Source organism: Octopus sinensis, linkage group LG14 (assembly GCF_006345805.1).
Source record: "Octopus sinensis linkage group LG14, ASM634580v1, whole genome shotgun sequence".
NCBI classification, from domain to species: Eukaryota; Metazoa; Mollusca; class Cephalopoda; order Octopoda; family Octopodidae; genus Octopus; species Octopus sinensis.
Window position 1 is genome coordinate 57,398,020 of NC_043010.1, and position 23,536 is coordinate 57,421,555.

Genomic DNA, 23,536 nt, shown 5'->3' on the forward strand with positions numbered 1-23,536 from the left:
TGATGATAACATCCATATTTCATTTTCTCTGTTGTTGTTTAAAGAAAAGAACACTGACCATGGCTGCTGCTTCACTTCACCACAGCCAGACAAGACATTGCAGCTCCAGTTAAGAATTAGTTGGGGTCAGCGAAATATTTCATGGGTAAATGAAACTGCGTGGGGTGGTGGGGGTGTTCTGACCATCCCCCTCTTTCCTCCACCTTCCCAAACTGATTATTCATTATTGACCATGCTTCCATCTGTGTCAACCATTCTCTGTATCCACTTCCATGCCCATCTCTATCCATCTGCCATTCTCCTTCCATATTCTTGCAAACTTTCTTGCCCACCCACTCACCCTGTCCCTTAAATCCCACCTTCCTGTAATTTGTGACTCTATCCAAACACATCTTCTCCCACCATCTTCTTTCTGTCCAGTTGGGATGGCCATGGATCTCCTCCACAGCAAGGTACTTCTGGTTTCTGTCCCCTTAGCATACATTATGGCCCCTCCCTCGCATGAGAGGGTCTTGTCTTGTGAGTTACTGAGGGACCTCACCTGTTCTGGTGCCATGTAAAAAGCACCCAAAACAACTCTGTAAAATGGTTGGCATTAGAAGCCATGCCAAAGTGGAGATTGGGGTTTGGTGCAGTCCTATGGCTTGCTGCTTCCTTTTCACTGACCAGCACATGTCAGCATGGGAAACAGCCACTGAATGACGGCGATGATGATGATGATGATGATGGTGGTGGTGGTGGTGGTGGTGGTGGTGATGATGGTGATGGTGATGATGTGTGTGTGTGTGTGTATGCACGCACATACTTGCATGTTCACTCATACACACAAAGTGTCATGAGATATTTTCCAGAATACCTCTATGTATGTATGTATGTATGCATGTATGTATGTATGTATGTATGTGTGTGTGTGTATGTATGTATGTGCGTATGTATGTATATATGGGTGTGTATGTATATATATGTGTGTGTGTGTGTATGTATGTATGTGTGTATGTCTGTATATATGTATATGTGTAAACTTGTGTGTATACGTGTGTGTGTGTATACATGTATATATACAATTTATGTGTGTGTGTATGTTTTGTTAGGATGAGTCTGTGATCAGTTCAGCATCCAGCGCCACACATGGCCTTTGTCACCCGAACCTCCAGCCTGTCCTTTCTCCTGACAATAACAAAGTCAGTTATATGCCAATGTTCACTATGAGGATGTATCCAGAACATCTTTTCGTAATCAGGCAGGTGAAACATTGAATTGGTGATCAAGAGATAATGAGCTGGACAGGTGTTCAGTGATTGGTAACCATTGCTATTGCTCTTGCCAACCCCATGTTGTTGAAGTTGCTAAGAAGGATGAGCTTGGCCTTCTTTGGCTCAGCTGTTACGAGGATTTCCGAATTGTCATAGAAATTGTCTTTGATCTCCTCAGGGTTGGTCGTGGTGGAAGCATAAACACTGATGATGGTGGCATGGCATTTTCCTCTGAAGGGAAGCTGTAGAGACATGAGTCATTCAGTCCTCTGTGAAGGTTGGTTACCCCACTGATCAGAATAGATCTGATGGCAAAACCCACAACATTCATTGCTACTCAGCCACTTCAGAATAAAGTGTGACCAGCTTTGACCTCTGTCAGCTGACCTCTGTCTGCAAACCTAGTTTCGTTCAGAGCTGTCAATGTGGGTGTTGTCCCTGCTGAGTTCTCTTGCGACAAATGCTGGCTGTCTCCCAGGTCTGTTTGCTTTGGTGCTGTCCACAAGCGTCCCCACATTCCATGTACCAATGGTGAGTGATGCCACTGATGTCTTGAGATCAACACTGACCCCTGGGAGACACAAGTGCGAGACCACTCTGCTTGGCTAGCGAAGCTGCACCAGCAGAGGTGCCACCTCTTATGAACAGAATGAGTTTGCAGGAGCACAAGGAAAAATCAAACTGCGCAAGTCCAGAGCCAGCTCCTTGCTTTTGGTCCCTATGGATCACCAGTGTCTCTCTTGCAGCAAAGCTTTCAGAGAATACATCAGACTGGTTGGTCACATCTGGACATATTGGGCCCTGTCTTCTTCACCCAAATGATGTCTTTGGTCATCATCGACAACAATGGTTGAACTAACAACAACAACATCAGCGGCAACAACAAAAGCAACAAGACTTTTCAACCTAGCAATTACTGAAATTGGTTTAGTAGCCAAGAATTACTAAGGAATTAGAAATCCTTCAAAGCTAGAGCAATGGACTAATGGCAGCACTGTAGCAGATTGGTTTAAGGATTTAAAGCATGGGCACCAGAGCTTGATTTACACAGTTTGACATTGAAGATTTTTATCTTTCAATATAAAGATCATTGCTCAATAAGGCAATTGAGTTCGTAAAAACATGTTAATATTGACCTCAAAGACCTGGACTTTATTGTGCATGTGAGGAAAAACTTTCTATTAAGTAAAGCTCAGCATAGCTTAAAAAAATCTAGTATGAATGAATTGTTTGACACATTGACGAGATTGTTTGACGGTGTGTAGACATCTGTGATTTTGTGAGTCTTTTATATTAGATACACTGAAATCCAAGTTCCCATCCCATTATATTGGCTATCATCAGGACGATGGTCTGGGCATATCGCATGGCTATGATATTCACACACTCGATGAATTCATTGAAAACCTCATATTTAGTCAATTAAGTCTCAAAATCACTGCTAACACTAATCTGTCCAAAGTTGATGTTTTATATGTTTCCTGAGACTTATACTCATGCTTTTATGAAGTCTGCCATAAATCAAATGCGAAACTCTCTTATACACACAAATAGTCCTCTCACTCCACCACCAAATAATGTTTAAAACCTGTTAGCTAACATCAGTAAAACAAAATTTAATCTCTCCTCTTTGAAGGGAGTATTCGATAAGGGAGCCCTCTATTATAACAATGTCCTAGCTAGCATTTGCTTCAAAGACAAGATGTATTACAGCCCTTCAATTAAAAACATGAAATCTAAAAATAGACCTAAAAATAGATCTTGGAAAATAAGTTGGTCCTACCTGTCTTTCTCCCTAAATGTTAAATTTAACGTAGGCAAGAAATTCCTAGCACTTTCAGATAAACATTTCCCAATAAACCATAAATCCAGAAAAGTTTTTAACAGATGTTCAATAAAATTACCATACAGATGCTGCCCCAATATGAAGGATATTGTCACTGGCAAACCCCACCAAGAGCCCACACACAGTTGTGACCCTCAAGACCCCGAAACTTGTCCACTTGACCAGGTGTGTTTGATAAATTCTGTAATCTGTGTGGCAAAGCTTCAAGATAATGCAATTGAAAAGAAAAATGACATCACCTAATGTGAAGGCAATTTGAAAAGATGTTATGCAAATCACCAGTCTTTTCTTCTGGCACATTAATAAAAGTAAAACCATGTATGGAGTCTGAAGACCAACTGCACACCACCACATACGATCAAGTGGAGAACTGTGGAGAAATCTATCATATATAAATGCATCTAAGAGATGCAACTTATGCATAGCTGCAAGACCGCACATACTTTTTAGATCCAAGATTTTTACCACATTACTAAATCCAGATCTGAAATTTTCAGCAAATGCCAAGATATAGACAAATTTCTTTCATTGACCGCAACTGCTGTCTCACAGACTTTGGACTCCTCTCTGCCAAATTGTTCTACATCAACCAGCTTAGTTATCATTTCTAGAATCAAATGGGATGTGACTCTAATTCTTTTCTTTTTCCATTTTTATCCACCCTTTGTTTTCTCATTCCACATTTTGTAATCAACCTTCTCATTTTCCCCCCTCGTTTGTCATTTCTCTGCATTCTCTTTTTCAAATAGAACAAACCCTGTGTCCAGAGCCTGATGGTTGCTTGGATACACAAATCACATTATCAAAATCTGCCAAACCATGTGTCTCAATGGCAAGAGACCATTAGTCCCTCTTGTTTTAAAGCAATCTACTTTAAGTGATATTTATCTCTCACAGGATGGAATGCTTCTTTGTTGATCCTATCATAATGGAACAATAATCTTTATGGCCTTCTGGCTTGCCAGACCCCAGTCAAACCGTCCAACCCTTGCCAGCAGGAAAGCAGACGTTTAAATGATGATGATGACGACGACGATGATGATGATATATATATATATTCATACTCATACATATATATATATATACACTTATATGCATATATACAGACACACAGTGTAGATTTGTGTTTCAGGCATGCAGATTAAACATGGATGCATAATGCAGTCCTCAGATCTGTCTGATCCTACCAAACCATCCAAACCATGGATGTCAAATGATGACAATGATGGACAATGATGATTATGATGATGATTATGATGGTACAATTCTTTCTAAAGTTTACAAGTTTATTTTAATATTGCCAAGATTGTCCTTAATCTTATCAGTAATATTCCACCATCTCCTCCATAGCCATTGGACACCACAAGATTTTCAATAACATCAATGATAAAGCTACAGTTAAACAGAACAAAATATTTCCTGCTTTGATAACCTGTATGAACAGAAGAAACATATTCAGTATGGTCACGTAAAATTCTTTTCCCCTCTTTAATTTTAACAACTCTAATGTCTGTCTTCTCACGTTGTATGTCTTACTAAAACATTAATTTACCAAACTAAGGTCTCCATTGCAGATTACAGGGAAGTAAAAAGGCTGTATTAGGTTACCTTAAGAAATCCTTTAAAAATTAGTCACATACCATGCATATGGATTCAGACATTAAGAATGATGCCTTACTACTTCTCTCTGGAAGTACATCTGGAACATAAAGGATTATTATGTAATAATTACAAAATTGATTACTCCCCTATAAGTCATGCAATGTCCTAGATGATCAATTCTAGAAGATGCATTCTTTATCTCTCAGAGAAATGTAACATTATTTTCATGTTCTTTTTAATATTGATCAAAAGGTCTGATTTGATAAAGCATTGTGGGCAATTTTATGAATTTTTATTGCGGAATTTGCTACTGCCAAGTACCTGGAAAATTCTAATATCTACACAATACATCTGTCATACTTGGTGCCATATTTCAAAAACATTTATGAATTCCTCAACATTCGCACTTCATCAAGAGAAGATATGTTCCCTGATAAAGTTTATGTTGCACATGTACTACATTTGCACACATCGAAGCAAATATCATATTTCTGTGCCTGATTAGGAATAAATTAGACTAGGAGGCACTTATCAACAAATCTTTCAGCTTTGTTAATTAATCATAGCTCCACATTACTAAACCGTTGTGCTGTTACTGTTGTTGTTTGGCCTAAAGTCATCCCTCATTTAATCAAAACTATACAAAAACTCCCAGCTATCTGCTTAGTAGTCCAGTACTGTATTTCTCCAGTCACCTGGACAATAGTCTAGTGTCTTAATTTTATGGTCATTTGGTCTGTACTTCAGTACATTAAATTTCCATCCATCTTCTGAGTAGTCAAATACATTGGCCAAAATAAGTTTAAGACCAATGATAACAGTTCTATTCCTTCATTAATTTACTTTTAACAAAACTGTATAAAATTATTTTACTTTTTACAGTTTATGTAGAATTTTTTCTCTCTTTCAAATGATATAGGTGTTATGTATCTTTCTACAATTTGAATAATTCTAATGCGCAATTAATTCAAATGATTAGAAATTGCCAGCAAAATAAGTTTAAGACTGTACCAACATTATTTTGTTTAAATTGAAAATTTACAGCGCAAATGATCAATGAACCAAAATTTATTATTAGTATCTAATTCCATTATTTTCAATTACGGCCTTACAATGGTGGGACACGGAGTTCGACAAATGAGCAGAAAAGTCACTTGGAATGTTCTGCCATATTTCTTCAATAAAATTATATAATTGGGACAAATTTGTTGTTTTTTTTTTTAGCATGAACTCTTTTAGAAACATAATTCCTTAAATTTCCTATTGGATTCAAATCCAGGCTCAACAGAGGTCGCTCAACAACCACCTTGTTATTGCACTCAAAATATTGCAAAACTTTCCTAGCCTTATGAAGGGGGCAATTGTCCTGCTGGAAAATAGGTCCCAGTGGCAGCTGATTATTTAAATATGGCAGCACATTTTCATTTACTAATTGTAGACAGGCAACACTGTTCAGTCTGCCATCAGCCTTAACAATTGGACCAACACCTAAACTGCTGAACATGGCCCACATCCTTATCTCCCCCCCCACCTCCTGCTTGTGTCATATTCTTGACACACTTAGGATGGAATTCTTCAGTTGGACAACATCTAACATAAGTCTTTCCATCTGATCCAAAGATGCAGAAGCAGAATTCATCATTCCAAAGAACTTTTGAACAGTCTTTGGTTGTCCATTTAATATGGCTTTTGGAAAACTTGATCCGCTTCCGCCAGTTTGTCTAAGAAGTTATTGGCTTCTTTTGAGCTATCCAGCTGAATTGTCCAAATTCTTTTAGGTGGTTTCTGACAGTTTGTGTTGTAAAGCTGATGCCAGTGTCATCAGATAATTGCTTGCAAATGTCCACTGCTGTTAGCATTTGCTTACCTTCAGAGAGCCTATGAATTCATCGATCCATCTGTTTTTCTCAGAGCACCCATTCTTTGCCGATCTTTCTTTTGGCCAGTGGCTTCATAAAGCTTCCATGCTTGAACACAGGCCGTTTTGCTGCATCCTAATTGCTTGCTAATGTTCATAAAGGACACCTTTTGCTGAAGAAGCAATATGATCTTTAATCTAGTGACCGGGTTGATACTACAACACTTTCCCATTAATCTATAACAATGATTGATTATTAAACAAAACAGTCTAGTACGACCAGCCATATGACCACCCAGTTGGTTTATTAATTTGCATAATCTTGGTCTTAAACTTATTTTGCTAACAGTTTCTAATCATTTCAATTAATTGTGCATTAAAATTATTCAAATTGTAGAAAGATATATAACGCTTATATCATTCGAAAGAGAAAAAAATTCTACATAGACTGTAAAAAATAAAATAATTTTATACAGTTTTGTTAAAAATATATTAATGAAGGAACAGAACTGTCCTCATTGGTCTTAAACTTATTTTGGCCAGTGTACCTTAATTTGAAAACCATCAGCTCTGTGGTCCAGGACCTTAATTTCCCAATCATCTGATTTGTAGCCCAGTATCTTGGATTCACAGCTATCTGGTCAGTGAAGCAATACCTGAATTACCCAGCCAGTTGTCCCTACCTTAATTTCCCAGCCAATGACTCAGTACCTTATTTTCCCAGTCATTTGGTGAGGAATTAAGTTAATTTCTCATGGATCTCGTCCAGTAAATAAAGCACACTGCCATCTTATTTACCTTAATTTTCCAGCCTCCTGGTCAGAGGCCAGGAACATTTCAACCAGTCACCTGGCAAAGATCCAGTCCCTTATTTTCCAGCTATCTTTGAATCATCCACTACCTTAACACCCCAGGCATCTAATTTTCTGGCCATATTTTCAGTAGTTTTTTTTTACCTTGATTGTCCAGCTATCTGGTGTGTCTGACCACCCAGCTTTACCCAATAGTCCAGTACCTTAATTCCCAGCCAATGACTCAGTACCTTATTTTCCCAGTCATTGGTGAGGAATAAGTTAATTTCTCATGGATCTCGTCCAGTAAATAAAGCACACTGCCATCTTATTTACCTTAATTTTCCAGCCTCCTGGTCAGAAGGCCAGGAACATTATCAACCAGTCACCTAGGCAAAGATCCAGTCCCTTAATTTTCCAGCTATCTTGTGAATCATCCACTACCTTAACACCCCAGGCATCTAATTTTCTGGCCATATTTTCAGTAGTTTTTTTTTACCTTGATTGTCCAGCTATCTGGTGTGTCTGACCACCCAGCTTTACCCAATAGTCCAGTACCTTAATTCCCCAGCCTGAGAGTTAGTGGTCATTGCCTTAATTTCCCAGCTATCTGATCAGTGGTTAAGTTCTTAAATTTCTCAGCCATCTGATATAAAGCCTTAATTAACTTATTCTACTAATCCATAGTACTCTACTAATCACTAGTACCTGTTATTAATTTGACTAATCTTTATTTTACAATTTGGGATTTTCTTATTTAAATCTCCTTCAATGGATGAAAAATTAAAAGTTCATCCGGGAAGGATTTTCTCTCTCTCTGTGGACACTCACACTCACCATCCTTACATAAGTATTTGTGCAGAGATGCCAAGTGTTGTTCTTTATTCTTGAATTAATATCTACAAATTGTGTTGTGTTAGGGTCTGAATTTACACTGGAGATAAGTTAGATTGTAAATGTAAGGATTAAGTTTGTTTCAAAATGTGTCTTAAGTCTATAATCCGGTTGTTTTTGTTATTAAATATGGCATTAACATCTGCAGAGTAGATACTGTGGCTGTGTCTTACAACTTTGGTTTCTAGTTAGCCATTTAGAATGCCATGGATGTTTTCCAGAATGGTAGACTTCAAGCCAACGTATCAGTGTTGCCTAGATTTCCCTGTCAATAAAGCAAAGGGGTCTTAGTGGGGCCATGTGAGGGTTTTTTCCATGATTTTACTTAGCGGGTATTTTTATTGTGTGATATCTGTACACATTATCCAATATTAAGTTCAAAGTTTCCATTACTGCGACTCTGGTCAAAGACTTCTCATCTTCAACAATTGCATGTTGTAGAATCCTTTTTAACCATTCACAAAGCACTAAATTCTGCCGGCTCACCAATTTTCTGTTTATTTCTAAATCAATGAAGCTTCAAAGAGTTTCATTGCATTTAAGTGCTTTGGTCACTGTCACGATTTCTTGTTTTTCAATGGGGAAGACCAGTTATAGGATAGATTTTATAAGCTTTGTGCGTGTGTGTGTGTGTGTGTGTATTGTTTGCATGTGTGTATGTGTGTTGTTTGTGCACATGTGTGTTTGTTTGTGTGTGTGTTTTTGCAAGGATGTAGGACCTTCTTGTAGTGTCTTTTTTCCTTTTCTTAATTACATTAATTATATGAAAGTCGTTGACGTTAGTTTAACGTATGAAGAAATTCTGTAATGTTTGGTCAGTCGACTTTTTGCATGATTGACCATGATTAATAACCATGAGTGACCATGACTGACCATGACCTGTTGTAAGTCTATTGCTCTTATGTTCAGGTTCAATTTCAATTTATTTTCCTCCTCTCATATCTATCAACTTTTCTTTCTTCCTTATCCCACACCTTGTTGTCAGCTGGGTTTGCTATGTCTATGATCCAGCATAGTTTGTTTTCTTTCTCAATTCTTTCTCAATTAATAATAATTGCTAGTTGAAATTATTATTATTATTATTATTATTACTATCTCTTTTACACTTTTGCTTTGGCAGATGATACACTGAAACTATACCAAAAGAGCAGGTCATAGCCACTGGCCGAAGGTCTTTTGGTCACTCTTTCTCCTTCAAATTTCTAACACCTGTAAAACTGTAAAAAATAAAATAATTTTATACAGTTTTGTTAAAAATATATTAATGAACAGAACTGTCCTCATTAGTCTTAAACTTATTTTGGCCAGTGTACCTTAATTTGAAAACCATCAGCTCTGTGGTCCAGGACCTTAATTTCCCAATCATCTGATTTGTAGCCCAGTATCTTGGATTCACAGCTATCTGGTCAGTGAAGCAATACCTGAATTACCCAGCCAGTTGTCCCTACCTTAATTTCCCAGCCAATGACTCAGTACCTTATTTTCCCAGTCATTTGGTGAGGAATTAAGTTAATTTCCCATGGATCTCGTCCAGTAAATAAAGCACACTGCCATCTTATTTACCTTAATATATCTCAAGAACCACTGGTTGGATTCGGATGAAACTTTCAGGAGTGTTTGGCCTCGTGACTGGCACAAACTGCTTAGATTTTGGGATCGATCCAGGCCGGACAAGGATTCTGGATTATTTTCTGTTATATTTACTTTTCTTTACATGATTACAATCTTACGTTAACTTCCAAGTGTTTCTCAGTTATCTCCCTTTAGGCTGCAACTATTTTGAATGGTGAACTTGTTGACTTTGGCTTGTATTAGATAGGGATAAACCATTTATTACTGTGACTAAATTTTCTACACCCACCTTCACATTCCATGACTACCATTGGGATTGATAAGGTTCCAGTTTTTTTCACTTAATTTTTGAGAACAGTTGGGTTCATTTTTAGTATTTGTGAGAGCAGTTGCATTTATTTCAGATATTCTCAGTTTAAAAATCGTTTCTGGTTAATTGTTGAGAGGACGTTGGTGTTGCCTTGGAGGAGGTTTGCATTCTCTGAGTTCTCTTATTATTATTATTATTATTATTATCATACATATTGCTTTCGTTTTGTATTTGTACAAGTTGACTCCAGGGTTCACCCAGAGACCTCAAGAGACAACAAGTTAGAAGTTATGTTGGTGTTATGCCCAGAGAGCCATATATTTGGTTTTGCACAGAGTATTGTTCTAGAAAGTGTCTGTCAAAACATAAGTAACTTAGAAGTTTGTTTTAAAAGTAATTTGATTCTAAGACGAGAGTCTGATGTGAAGATGACAGGAAAAAGTGTTTACTGTTTTCTACATTTAAAAGTATTTTGACACTCTTTATGGATTGAAATATTTTGGGGATTGCATAGACAATATTTTATGTAGGATGTGGTAGTTCCCATGAGCCCTATCTTTTGAAGTTATGCCATTTTGGGGTTTCCTGGTATCTGAGCTAGGTAGCAATCAGCCCCTTTTGTTATCATTCCTAGAGTACCTATGACAACAGGTATTGTTTTAGCCTTGAGGTTCCACATTTTGCCAATTTCTATTTCAAGATCTTTTTACTTGCTCAGTTTTTGGTAGGTCTTGACAGATATGGTTATATCGATTGGGACAATCATATCAATGAGGAGGCATGATTTTTGTCTGAAGTCCTTCAATGTAATTCCTGGCCTATTCGTATCTATCTTTCTGTCAGCTTGAACGGGGAAGTTCCAAAGAGTGAGATGTGGTCATTTTGAAGCACTGGTGGTGGTTTGTGTTTCCGCCAGTTTTTATCATGGGGCAGGTCCAAGTCTTTGCAAATTAACCAGTGAATGTACTGTGCTGCTCTATCATACCTGTTGAGATACTCTGTAGGTGCAAGAAGACTGCACATGGAGTTGTTATTATTGACATTATTATTACTATTATTATTATTAAAAATCTTGAGGAGTACATGGAACAAATAGGGGCTGCAATAACGGTGGAGCACTTGCAGAAAACAGCACTGTTTGGACCCGCTCGGATACTGCGGATGGTGCTTGCAAAATAAGGGGTGTTACCTTAGTTCACTGCTAGTGAACAGCTGACACTGTAGTACATCTCCAGCGTTAGAAGCTGTGCAAAGGCAATAATAACAACAACAACAACAACAACAACAACAATAACAATAATAATAATATAATATAATAATAATAATAAATAAACAAACATTAAAACAGATAAAAAAGATCAGAGAGACAGGAGGCCTGTTTCTTTCTGATATAAAATCTCCTCATTTTTGATGTTTTTCTGGTTTATTTTTGAATTTCTCACGAAGAGATAAAGAACTGGTCTGCAAAGCAGAAACAAAACTCTTCTATTAGAATTCAAGCAACATCTCTTGTGTGTGTGTGTGTGTGTGTGTGGTGTGTGTGTGTGTGTGTGTGTGTGTGTGTGTACATGTATGTGTACGTAAGCTTTTGTATGCATGTGTGCATCTCCATATGTTTATGTCATTATGCATTAGTTTCAGCTTGTGAGCCATGGCCATTCTGGGGCATCACCGTTTACATTGCTACACTTTCACAAAACCTCCTTTGATCTGTGAGATTTGGTGAATGAAGGAGTTTGATGTAGGTCTCTTAAGCTCTGTGGGAGGATATTGAAGAGCTGTGGGCCCTTGAAATTCAAGCTGCTGTAGTATCTGGTCTTGTATCCTAGAGGACCATCATGGTTTTCTGTTCTCTCATTCTGAAAGTTCCAAAGATCCCAGCCAGCTCTCTGCATTTTAGTGCCAACTTAGGAATGTAAACCTGGAAAGATGCATCACCACTCATGCCAATACTCAGGTCACACACTGATTTTGATTCAGGGATGCTTGTTAAAGAATTGTAAACCTCTACTCCACCAAATGTATTGAGTATTCCTTCAGTTTAATGTAAAATTGTTATTATTATAGCATGAAAAAAAAACATTAACATATATATATATATATTATATATATTTATATATATATTTATATATATATATATATATGTATATATATATATATATATATATATATTATATATATATATATATATATATATATATATATATATATACATATATATACAAGCAAAACCTCTCAAATGTTTCATATATTTTTGTAGTTCCATTAATGACTTGTAATTGTAACTTTTTAATTAACCTCATCCATGTCTGCTTATCTAACGAACGAGGAACCAAGCATTGTTCTCAAGTGCTCTAGTTTGTGTACAATACCTCATTAACTCTAGCAGACAGTAAATTTCGAAAAAGAAAATAAATTAAAATATTAATCAGAAACATTATTCGCAAGTAATCAGAAAATTTTTGACAGATTTTATTATATATAAATAGTATAACAAGTAAAATTTTGTTTCAATTTAAAATTTCTGTCTTATATTACAGGAGATGGGACAAAATGCATGGGAAAAAAAAAAAGAATTACTGTTTAAATTGGTGTTTTAATAGTCATTAAAAAAACTGTTTTTCTTTTTCTGTTGGGAAAGTTGTGCACTCTTTAGTAAATGGAGGTAGTTCTTGATGAAAGTTTTAACACAGCTGACATGTTTGAATGAAAGAGAGGCTGTCTTTTCTTAAGATTTGTTCATGTTTCCATTTTGATCAAAATAATTCGATCATATTTCAAACAATATGTCCACGAACCCAAATAATTTGTGATAAAACATTGTTAAGTCTCAGAGCTGTGTACCTCCTCTTTAGCTTTGTGTTTTTTTTAAAATTTTATTTCAAATAATTTTTGATTCTTATTTTTTGCGTCAGACATTGATGAGTTAATGATTAAAAATGTTTAATATTGACAAATTTAGCTGACATTAAATCATTTGAGAAGGTAAAAACAATTTTCTAGATTAATTCTATAATAAGAAGGGGGTGAGGCGGGGGTGGAGGGTTGGTGGAGAAAAACATTTGTAAAAAGAAATGAAAGTCAGATTGAAATGGGAGATTAAGAATTGGTAGAAAGAGTCGTTAAAATGATGAAGAAATGCAAGTAAATGTACAATATCAGGAGAAGCAGTAGCAGCAGCAGCAGCAGCAGAAAAGAGCAAATGAAGAATTCAGGAGGAAAAAAAAACAAAGACAAATAAATAAAAAAGAACCCACAAAACAAAAATAAGAGTGTTTAAGTTTTGGTGATTTGTTGAAGAGAGACAAACCCAATAATAATATTTAGAAGTGTTTAATGGGCTGACAACGTAGCTTTTGGTTTCATTGATTCTACACAAAATATGATTGCACAAACAGATCTACCCACTTAGATTCTTGATGGATACACAATGGAAACCCCTGGCTGCCATCCAGGTAAGGAACAACGAATATTGGTAGCAGGATATAAATGTAGGTTATCCAACATGTCTTTTGTGTGCATGTGTGCGTGTGTGTGTATGTGTGTGTGTATATATATATACATAAGCTACAAATATATGCATACACATATATACCCACATATGTATATATATGTCATTATATATATGTATATATATATATAACATAAATATAAATATACATATATACCTATATATATATATGTATATATGTATGAATATACATATGTATATGTATGTATGCATTGATAGGCAGCCACTTTATAACCATTTATAAACAAGAAGTGAATGATTATATTTCAATATTGTTTATATATATGCATACATACATATGTACATGTATATCTATATATATATGAATATATATATATATGTGTATATATATATATATGTATGTATATGCATGTATGCATGTATATATGTGCATATGCATATATATGTGTATGTATGTATGTGTGTATGAATGTATGTGTATGTGTATGTGTGTGTGTGTGTACATATTATATACTTTTATTTTGTTGAGAAATGATTTGCATGGACAAGAGCTGAATATGTATGTATCTATGTATATATATATGTGTGTGTGTGTGTGTATATATATAAATATTTATATATATATATATATATATATAATGCCTCTCTTTCTCAGAGAGAGAGAGAAGGATTGTGCATATGTGAGTATTCGTGTGTGTGTGTGTGTGTGTGTGTGTGTGTGTGTGTGTGTGTGTGTGTATCTTTGTATGTATTACAGTGTATAGATGTAAGTATATGTACAAAACATTGGTGTGTGTAAGCACAAATTTGATTGATTGATTGCAGTCTGTGAATCTCACTGACCATTAGTCCTGGTGTACTCCACAAACCAGTGCTAGTGTACTCCACTGACCAGTCATAGTGTACTCCACTGGTCAGTCACTGTTGTACTCCACAAAGTACGTGAAATGTGCAATTATCACAAGAAGGGTTTCATATATGAGTCTTGATGTTGCTTCTTATCACCGGAACCTGGTGTGGGGCGTTTGAAATCATAGAGTGCTGTAAAGAAACAGAGAATGGTTGTTATGATGGGTCTTGGAGGCAATACAGAAGAAAAGAATTAGATTCATTTTAAAGACACATATAAGAAGAACACAGAATGTTCAGAAATGATGGTGTTAAGATGCAGCAATAATATTTACCAATACTAGCATTATTTGAATGTTCTGGAATGATTCAATGTCTCTCATAACTTGTCAAAGTCTTTTCAGATGTGATTGATCTTAGTCCACTTGTATTAATTATAAACTGATTGATAAATGTTCCTGCAATTACCAGAATTATTATTAATTTAGTCACCAGACCAGTGTAATTTTGTTAGTTTCTCAGCCCGCTTCTGCCCATCGTTACAGCCATTTGGTATTGTTATGTTGAAAATACAACATGTAAGATAGCATGTGACCTGTTTGGGTGTGGAAGAGCCACAGTGCTATCACTGTATCGTTTTGTTAAGCAGGAAAAAGATTAAAGGAGTGCCTGAGGGTATTTTGTTGAAGTAGCTAAAGCTGGAGAGTGAGGTGTCTATGGTGAACAGATTTACTTTATTATCGTGTCTCCAAATATATTTTGTCAGAGCTTGAGTGGGGCATCTTGATAAAATAGGATGTCATGTTGCCAAAAATGGACCACAAAAGGAACAATTGTCCTCTCTAAGAATTAGTGATGTTCAGGGTGAGGGGTTTATCAAGTGACCCTAATCTAGTGGGGCTTTGGTCAATGATATCCCAGTCATAAGTATCCCATCTGTTCAGCAGGCTGAGTGTATCTAGGATTACATCATGCTATGTGTTTTCCTTTTTCAGCAGTAGCAAATGGTTTGAGAGAGATATGCCTGTGTCCAGTGGATCAAGTGGCAACATTGAAACTCTGTTGTTGGTTTAAACATCACTTCGTTAAAGCATTCAACTATGGTTAGTTATACTGGACAAATATAATTGACTCTAATAGAAATGAATTCTATTGACCACTGGCCAACATATGGTAACTGGATTAATAAAGAAAATCACAACTGATTTGTGATTTCAAGGACACATTCTGCCCACTTCCACTCCACACCTTTTCTGCCATTCCATCATGACAGGATCTCTCCATTTTGATCTATACATATTCTTCAATTCCAATGTAACACACACACACAGAGGCATGGATACAAGCAAACATGTATATAATCTACACACACACACACCACACACACACACACACACACAGAAAAGCAACATGCAGGGGCCTATTGGAGCATTATAATTCATCCCTGCCCAACAGAACTAAGATGGCCTACATTAGGAATGAGACTCACAGGATGCATAGGCAAGGAAACAAAAACACTACCACCATACAATCCAGAAAAGTCCTGATGGAGGCTGGCCATCCATGCTCTTTCACTAAACTGAAGGACATTGCCAGACCACCCAATAAACCCACACATCCAAGGATAATGTTGTTTTTTGAAACTGCTACATTTTAATGGAAAAAAAGTAATTGCTACAATTTGCCATGCAATCCTTTTGGGGGAGATTGAACACAGGACACGCAGACTCTGAATCCATCCTGAAGAGAGTCCTAACAAAAAACAAGTGTAGACTCTGTACACCTCATGTACACTGCACGACTGCATGATCAGAAATAAAAATACATGTATGCAGTCCTACATGGTGTATAAAACAAACACAATGAATTCTCCATCGGAAATACCATCAGGCAATCACACCTCCATGCTAATGCTTCTTCCATCAAAATACAGCTATATCACACCCAAGACATCCAAATTTCCATTGAAGCTGCAGAAAGAATCCTTGGGAGTTTGAGGATGAAGAAAATTTGTTATTTTCTTTTTAATTAAGAAATACACACAACATATTTATAATAACATATCCAAATTTCATGCGGCCAATTGGTTACTATAGCAATGCAAAACAAACCTTTATACACATACAAAACTACAGGGCAGAGAAGCCAGCTAACAACACTTTTACAACACACACACACACACATGCAAATATATTTTTATGTATGTGTAAATGTGTGTGTGTGTGTGTGTGAGAGAGAGAGAGAGAGAGAGAGAGAGCATTATTTACTTGTGCATAAATAAATTGATGTAAAAGTGCCCAGAGTTGTATCCCTTTATGTCAAACTGTAACTGGTGTCTCTCAGGTGTCTCTAAGCCATGGGTTGTGGTTTAAAAATCCTCACAAGATCGTTTGAGCATCTCTTACTCATTAAGGTGGATGAGTCTGTAACACCGCTGGCCACAATCCACCAGAAAGCACAGCCAAGTGAGGAACGATTTAGAAGATAGAATCCTATTTGGAGTTGCGTCCCTTGCTTATACCAACCCATATCAAAAAATATGGCCTATTTTACAGCACAGACGTTCAGAATATTTCTGGCATTTGTGCTAAAAATTTACATGGTTTTGCTTTCCTTACTACTTTGCAACACTCTGGTGCTACATAGAGGAACTATGGAGTTGTGATGTATAAGGAAACATAACATTAACTGTTTCATGTCTTCCTAATTAGTTATACAAACAGTTTAATTATTATGGGGATGGTATCATATCTGGTTAAAATTTAGATGGCAATTAAATTTAAGGATTGTTTAAACTTGGATGAAGGGGATTCGTTTCTTAGGATTGTGACATAATGAAATTCAAAGGCACAGTTTTCAGCTCACACAACAAAGTTCATAATAATGATTTCTGATCTTGACATGATATAAAGTATTGTGGGAGATGTGATATGATTAATTACAGGTGTGTTATAAGTTTGTAATTGACTCAGGTGAAAAGGGAAATTGATCCAGTAACATAGAGGACTACAGCTTTGAGAAAAGTAATGGAATGCTGGAATGATTCTAAATTCATTATATAACAAGATCACTCAGAGAGCACAAACCTCCACCAAGGCAGCACCAGTGTCCTCTCAATGATTAGACAGAGAGGATTTTTAAAATGGGAATATCTGAAATAAACTCGACTCTTCTCACAAACGAGAATGCTAAAAAATGAACCTGATCGCTCTCAAAAATTAAGTTAAAAAAACAGGAAAAATAATCCCGAATCCTTGTCTGGTATCGGATCTATCCCAAAATCTAATCAGTTCATGACAGTTATGAGGCCAAACATCCCTGAAAGTTTTATCCGAATCTATCCTTCAGTTCTGGAGATATCTTGTCCATGGACAAACAAACAAACAAACATGACTGAAAACAATACCAACGCCTTCGTTAAGGTGGAGGTAATAATAGTTTCAAATTTTGGCACAAGGCCAGCAAGTCTAGGGGAGGAGACTAGTTGAGTACATTGATCCCCAGTACTCCCCTGGTACTTATCTTATTGACCTCAAAAAGATGGCAAACAAAATGAGCCTTGGTGGAATTTGAACTCAGAATGAAAAGACAGACGAAATACCACCAAGTATCTTCCTCAGTGTGCTAACAGTTCTGCCTTAGTAGCAAAAAAAGATTTAAAATCAATAATAATAATAATAATAATAATAATAATAATAATAACAATAGTGGAGACAGACACAAATGTGGATAGGGGCACTCTATGGTTAATGTAACTGATTTCTGTATTTGAATGATATTCATTTCAGTGACCCCTGAACTCAACATTTCGTGGCACCAAAGGGATGTCACTAAACAACACAAAGTTATTTTCTCTGATTCAGTCAGAGAATATTGCTGATGCTTTCTGAGACTGGCAGAACATCTGGAGAGGAACACTGGGTTCAGCTGATGCCAGTTAAGGATTCTTGCCAGTTAAGAGAGAAATGCAAAGTAAAACCCCATTGAATTTGAACCCAGAACCAAAAAAGAAAGCTATAACTGGAGAGAGTTCCAGATATTCTGCCAAGATCTCTTCCATTTCTACCATCCACCCCATCTCCACCCGGGTCCATCTTTACTCATTCTCTGTCTCTATTCTGTCTTTGCCTTCTTATACCTGGAGCTATGTCCCAACACATCCTCACCATTATTGCTTTTCTCTCTTTCTACTTGAGCTAATCATCATGCTTCTTCTCCACAGCAGCAAACCACTGCCTCTCATACTCTGTCACACATGCACAGACAGGCACATGAGTGTGTGTATATGTGTATGTGTGTGTGTGTGTGTGTGTGTGTGTGTGTGTGTGTGTGTGTGTGTGTGTTCAAAATAAGAAGTAGAAGGACAGCCAAGGGTCGTTTTTTTTTTATGTTATGTTACTTATTTTGTTTTCCATTCGTTTCCCTTTTTTATCTTCGTATTTCATGTTTGTTTATGTTTTTGAGATATCCTGTACAGATATATGCATAGCTATATACATATATACATATCTACGTACACATGTGTGTCTATATATGCATATATATATATATAGTTCTATATTTAAGAGATGAAGAATTATGTACATCTTGTTTGTTGTAAACACAACGTTTCGGCTGATATATCCTCCAGCCTTCATCAGGTTTTCTTGGGAAATTTCGAACTTGGGTTCTCATTCCTAAGGTATTCAAAATTAATACAACACTTTGAAAATATCTCCTTCAAATAAAACCACCAATAGAAGAGAATATGATTAAGAACTGCGTGTACTCCATCCCATGCAGCTGCAGTAGGTTATACAAGGGCGAAACATGCCGTCCCCTCAAAATAATGGTAGAGGAACATCGCAAAGTTGTGACACAGGGAGATATTGATAAATCGGGTATAGCTGATCATGTATGGAAAAATGGAGACCACCTCCCCACCTGTGGGATGAAGTTAAATTAATAGACAGAGAACTCCACTGGAAAATATGAAAACTAAAAGAAGCAGCACATATGTTAGGACACAACAACCTCTTAAGCAAAGTGAGTGCAGATATGAATAGCATATGGGAACCGATATTAAGGAAGGATAGGAGAATATTAGATTTATAAGCCCTAAAATTCACTCAATAATTGCATATGGTGTAGTGGTTAAGAGTACAGGCTACTAACCCCAAGATTCCGAGTTCGATTCTCAGCAGTAACCTGAATAACAACAACAACAACATTGAAAAATACCTTAGGAATGGGAACCCAGGTTTGCAATTTCCCCAAGACACCTGATTAAGGCTGGAGGGTACATCAGCCGAAACGTTGTGTAAACAATAAACTAGATGAGGACAAATATCCGTCAAATGTAAATAATGTAAATAATAATATATATATGCATAACACAAAAACTAACACAAAAACATGTGTATGTGTGTTTGTGTGTGTGTGTGTGTGTGTATAAGCGTGCGTATGACACAGACCCCATTCTCTTTGTCCCATTCTTGGTAATATTTTCCCTCCTGAAATTCTCACTTAATTGTTTGGTGTAGAAATGAAATAGAAACGATTTGTTTCTATTCTAAAACCCTGCGGCTGAGAGGTGTAATCTCCCCATTATTGTGAAGAACCGGCAGGCATCGACGGCCTCCGATCATCGTCCTCTTCATCAACTCAGCCATCAATTACTCTGAATCACGGCAAATCCGTTGTTTCTGGTCAACGGTGTAAGGGAGGCAACTCATACTCTCCTACACGCTAAAATGCTCGAAAGGCCTGGAATGGCAAATCGGGAGATTCTTTGGCAACACCACTGACCACAGAGACGGACACCCAAAGGAGGGAGAAAGTGGGCATCTATGTGGTTACTCCATCGGCTAGAAATGACAGCAAAATCTCCCTCAAATCGTGGATGATAATATTTTGACGTATTTCTAGTATTTATTCCGTTTGGAAGGGGCTGGGGGGTTTTCTAATTCTAAAGATGCTTAACTGGGGTCTGTTCGTGCAGTTACTCCGAGTATTTCTTGATTTTTACAAGTTGTTTATTATTGGGAGGAAGAATTAATTTGCTTAATTTATTGAAATATCAGTAAATTTGTTGGATTTTCTTTTTGTTAATACCCTAAAACGGAAACAAAAACTGACGAAATGGTCACATTAGGAGCGTCTATTTGATAAGGGTTCATCTATGGAATCTTTAGTAGTGTTTCCAAAGGAACATTATCCTAAGAGTAAAAGAAAATTTGTGTGTGTGTGTGTGTGTGTGTGTATGTATTAGTCATGCAAGGCCCTATACATGTCTACAAACATATCTGTATTGGATGTGATACACCACCATTTACGCAAAAAATTCTCTCCCTTATGCATGCCTCTCTATACATACATACTTATTGACTGGGGTTCATGTATTTTTGTCCTTGTAACTGTGCAGTACAACAAACGAGACTGATGGAATAAGTACCAGATTTGAAGATAAAACGGGGGTTGATTCATTCAACTAAAATTCTTCAAAGTGATGCTCTAGCATGGCCACAGTCTACTGACCTCAACATGTGAAAGAAGAAATATATATTATAGACGCAGGTGTGGATGTGAGGTAAGAAGCTTGCTTACAAACCACATGGTTCCAAGTTCAGTCCCACTGTGTGGAACCTTGGGCAAGTGTCTTCTACTATAGCCTTGTAAGTGAATTTGGTAGATAGAAACTGAAAGAAGCCGGTCGTATATATATGTGTGTGTGTGTGTGTGTGTGTGTGTGTGTGTGTGTGTGTGTGTGTGTGTGTGTGTATGTATATGTTTGTGTGTCTGTTTTCCCCACCACCATTGCTTGACAACCGATGTTGGTGTGTTTATATCCCCATAACTTAGTGGTTTAGTAAAAGAGACTGATAGAATAAGTACTAGGCTTACAAAGAATAAGTCCTAGTGTTGATTTGTTCAACTAAAGGCAGTGCTCCAGCATGGCCACAGTCAAATGACAGAAACAAGTAAAAGATTAAAAGAATAATATATATAGAGAGAGCAAAAGTCTTTATTTCTTGTTGATCTGTGATTCTTTTGCCATGTGATGGGTGGCACATTGGGCACCTTTAGAGGCACTTCACAGATCTGTTGGAAGGAATGAACTTCTGCAGAGAGGAGCAAACATTTGACTGCAATAAACAGATCTTCTGTACAGCAAGAAGAAGGCCCCACCTGTTGTTTATGACAGGAAAGTCCATGGCATACAATGAACACTTAGAGGCATACCAACACAGCCATTGCAACCCTCACTCATTAATTCTCATGGTTGTGTCTGCTGTGTTTAATTTTGTATAATATAACTGCATATATAATTTATATGATATATATATATATATATACATACATGGGAAGGCATAGCTATTGATCGTAGCAGGTTGAGAAGGATTGTGCATGAGGGGACAGCCACATTTGAGAAATCTCGAGTTGCACATGAGAAAGTAAGGAGGGATGTCAGGAAGGGCATCGCTATTACACTTCCAGATGGGAAGGGTCTTCCTTTGATGCTGACATGCAATGTCTGTGCAAGACCCTGCCTCAGTAAAGCTGGACTCATGAGTCATCTTCGTAGTCATAAAACGAGACAGATGAGTGACAACCTGGCCACTGGTGGTGGTGTAACACACCATACTAATCATATCTGTCGGGCATGTGGAAGAGAGTGTAATTTGGCAGAAGGACTTAAACGACATGCAAAGATACATGAAGTCCAGTTACAACTACAGCCGGCTATTACCAGTAAAGGTCTTAGTTGCCAATTTTGTACAAGACATTGTAGATCTTTAGCTGGGCTAAAAAGTCACATTTGATCACAGCACCAGTAACAGTTAAGCTTCATGCAATGGCCATACTCGATAACGAGGGGGCAGCCATATATAATGTAGTTTTCCTTATGCCACACACTGTTGGCAGTTTTTATATTAATGTCTTCAAGGCTCATGAATACTTAAGATTATATTTTTGTTGCCTCTTGGAAATTACTACTTCTATAATATCATCATCATCGTCATCATCATCATCATTTTATGTCCCCTTTCTATGCAAGCATGTTGAATGGTTCAGGAAGATCTAGTGAGATGGGGGCAGGTGACCAAGGACACACCATTTCCCAATGTCAGCCGCATTATCACAATTCAGAGCAGACTGGGTGCTTTCTTTGCATGGCACCAGCACTAATGGGGTTGCTTTGTAATCTGCAAGGCTAAACAACCCTTGTTATCCTCACACACACACACTATCTCTGAGGTAGCAGGGAAGTTTAGGAGAGGCCTCAAGTCAAACAATCAAATGTGTTTGTCCAAATTACAACTTGGACATTGATTTGGGGACTTTCTAATTAGAATGAGTCTATTAGTTCTTGCCTCAAAGTAATTCTGTGGTGAGAGAAAGGGACACACTGCCTCACTGAACATATTTTTAATTGTGTCTCTTTATGTAATGGAGTGAAATCCCACTCAAGTCTTGTTTGTCTTCACATCTTGCAGGGTAGATTAAAGAAATACCAGGGGTAGATTGAGGTGGATCAGAGAAATCACACCTCACCAACACCCCAAAGGGTGTTTCTGGGGTCAGAGTTAAATAAAAAACAATATAGTTGTATTTTGTGTGTTCCTGTTTTTAGAATAGGAACATTTTGATCCCTCTGTGTTGTCAAGGGTGGCGGAAAGGGCCAGCACGAAGAAGGGTCACCATCTGTAAAACTTTATTGCCATAATTCCTATCCAAATAATGCCAGAATGGAAAAACATATCAAAATCATAATTGTGATGGTGATGATGATGATGATGATGGTGGTGGTGGTGATCATGAAGAGGGTGGTAGTGATGACTATAATGATGGTGATGGTGGTGATGATGATGATGGAAATGGTGGTAGTGGTGATGGTAGTGATGATGGTAGTGGTGGTGGTGGTGTTAATGGCTACCATCAATTTCAGATTCCTGATAAGTTGTTTTCATCCCAGGATCAATTTTCAAACTGCAAACCATTGATGAAAAGTGTTCTGGCCATGACCATCCTGTCAATTATTTAGCCATAATATATCTTGGTTTGACATTGTCTAATGACTCTGTCCACTTTTAAGACAGAGTGCTATG

At 37.1% G+C, this 23,536-nt stretch overlaps 1 protein-coding gene across 8 annotated transcripts in view; it reads right to left on the reverse strand.

Moving 5' to 3' along the window:
• Window positions 1–14,294: 14,294 nt before the first annotated feature.
• Window positions 14,295–23,536, reverse strand: part of LOC115218763 (protocadherin alpha-7) — a 237,418-nt gene continuing 228,176 nt past the window's right edge. For all 8 annotated transcript variants that reach the window (XM_029788690.2, XM_036509065.1, XM_036509064.1 and 5 more), the window contains one exon: window positions 14,295–14,639. In XM_029788690.2, coding sequence (XP_029644550.2) covers window positions 14,557–14,639 — 83 coding nt within the window. In that variant the 3' untranslated portion in view covers window positions 14,295–14,556. The remainder of the gene's footprint in view (window positions 14,640–23,536) is intronic.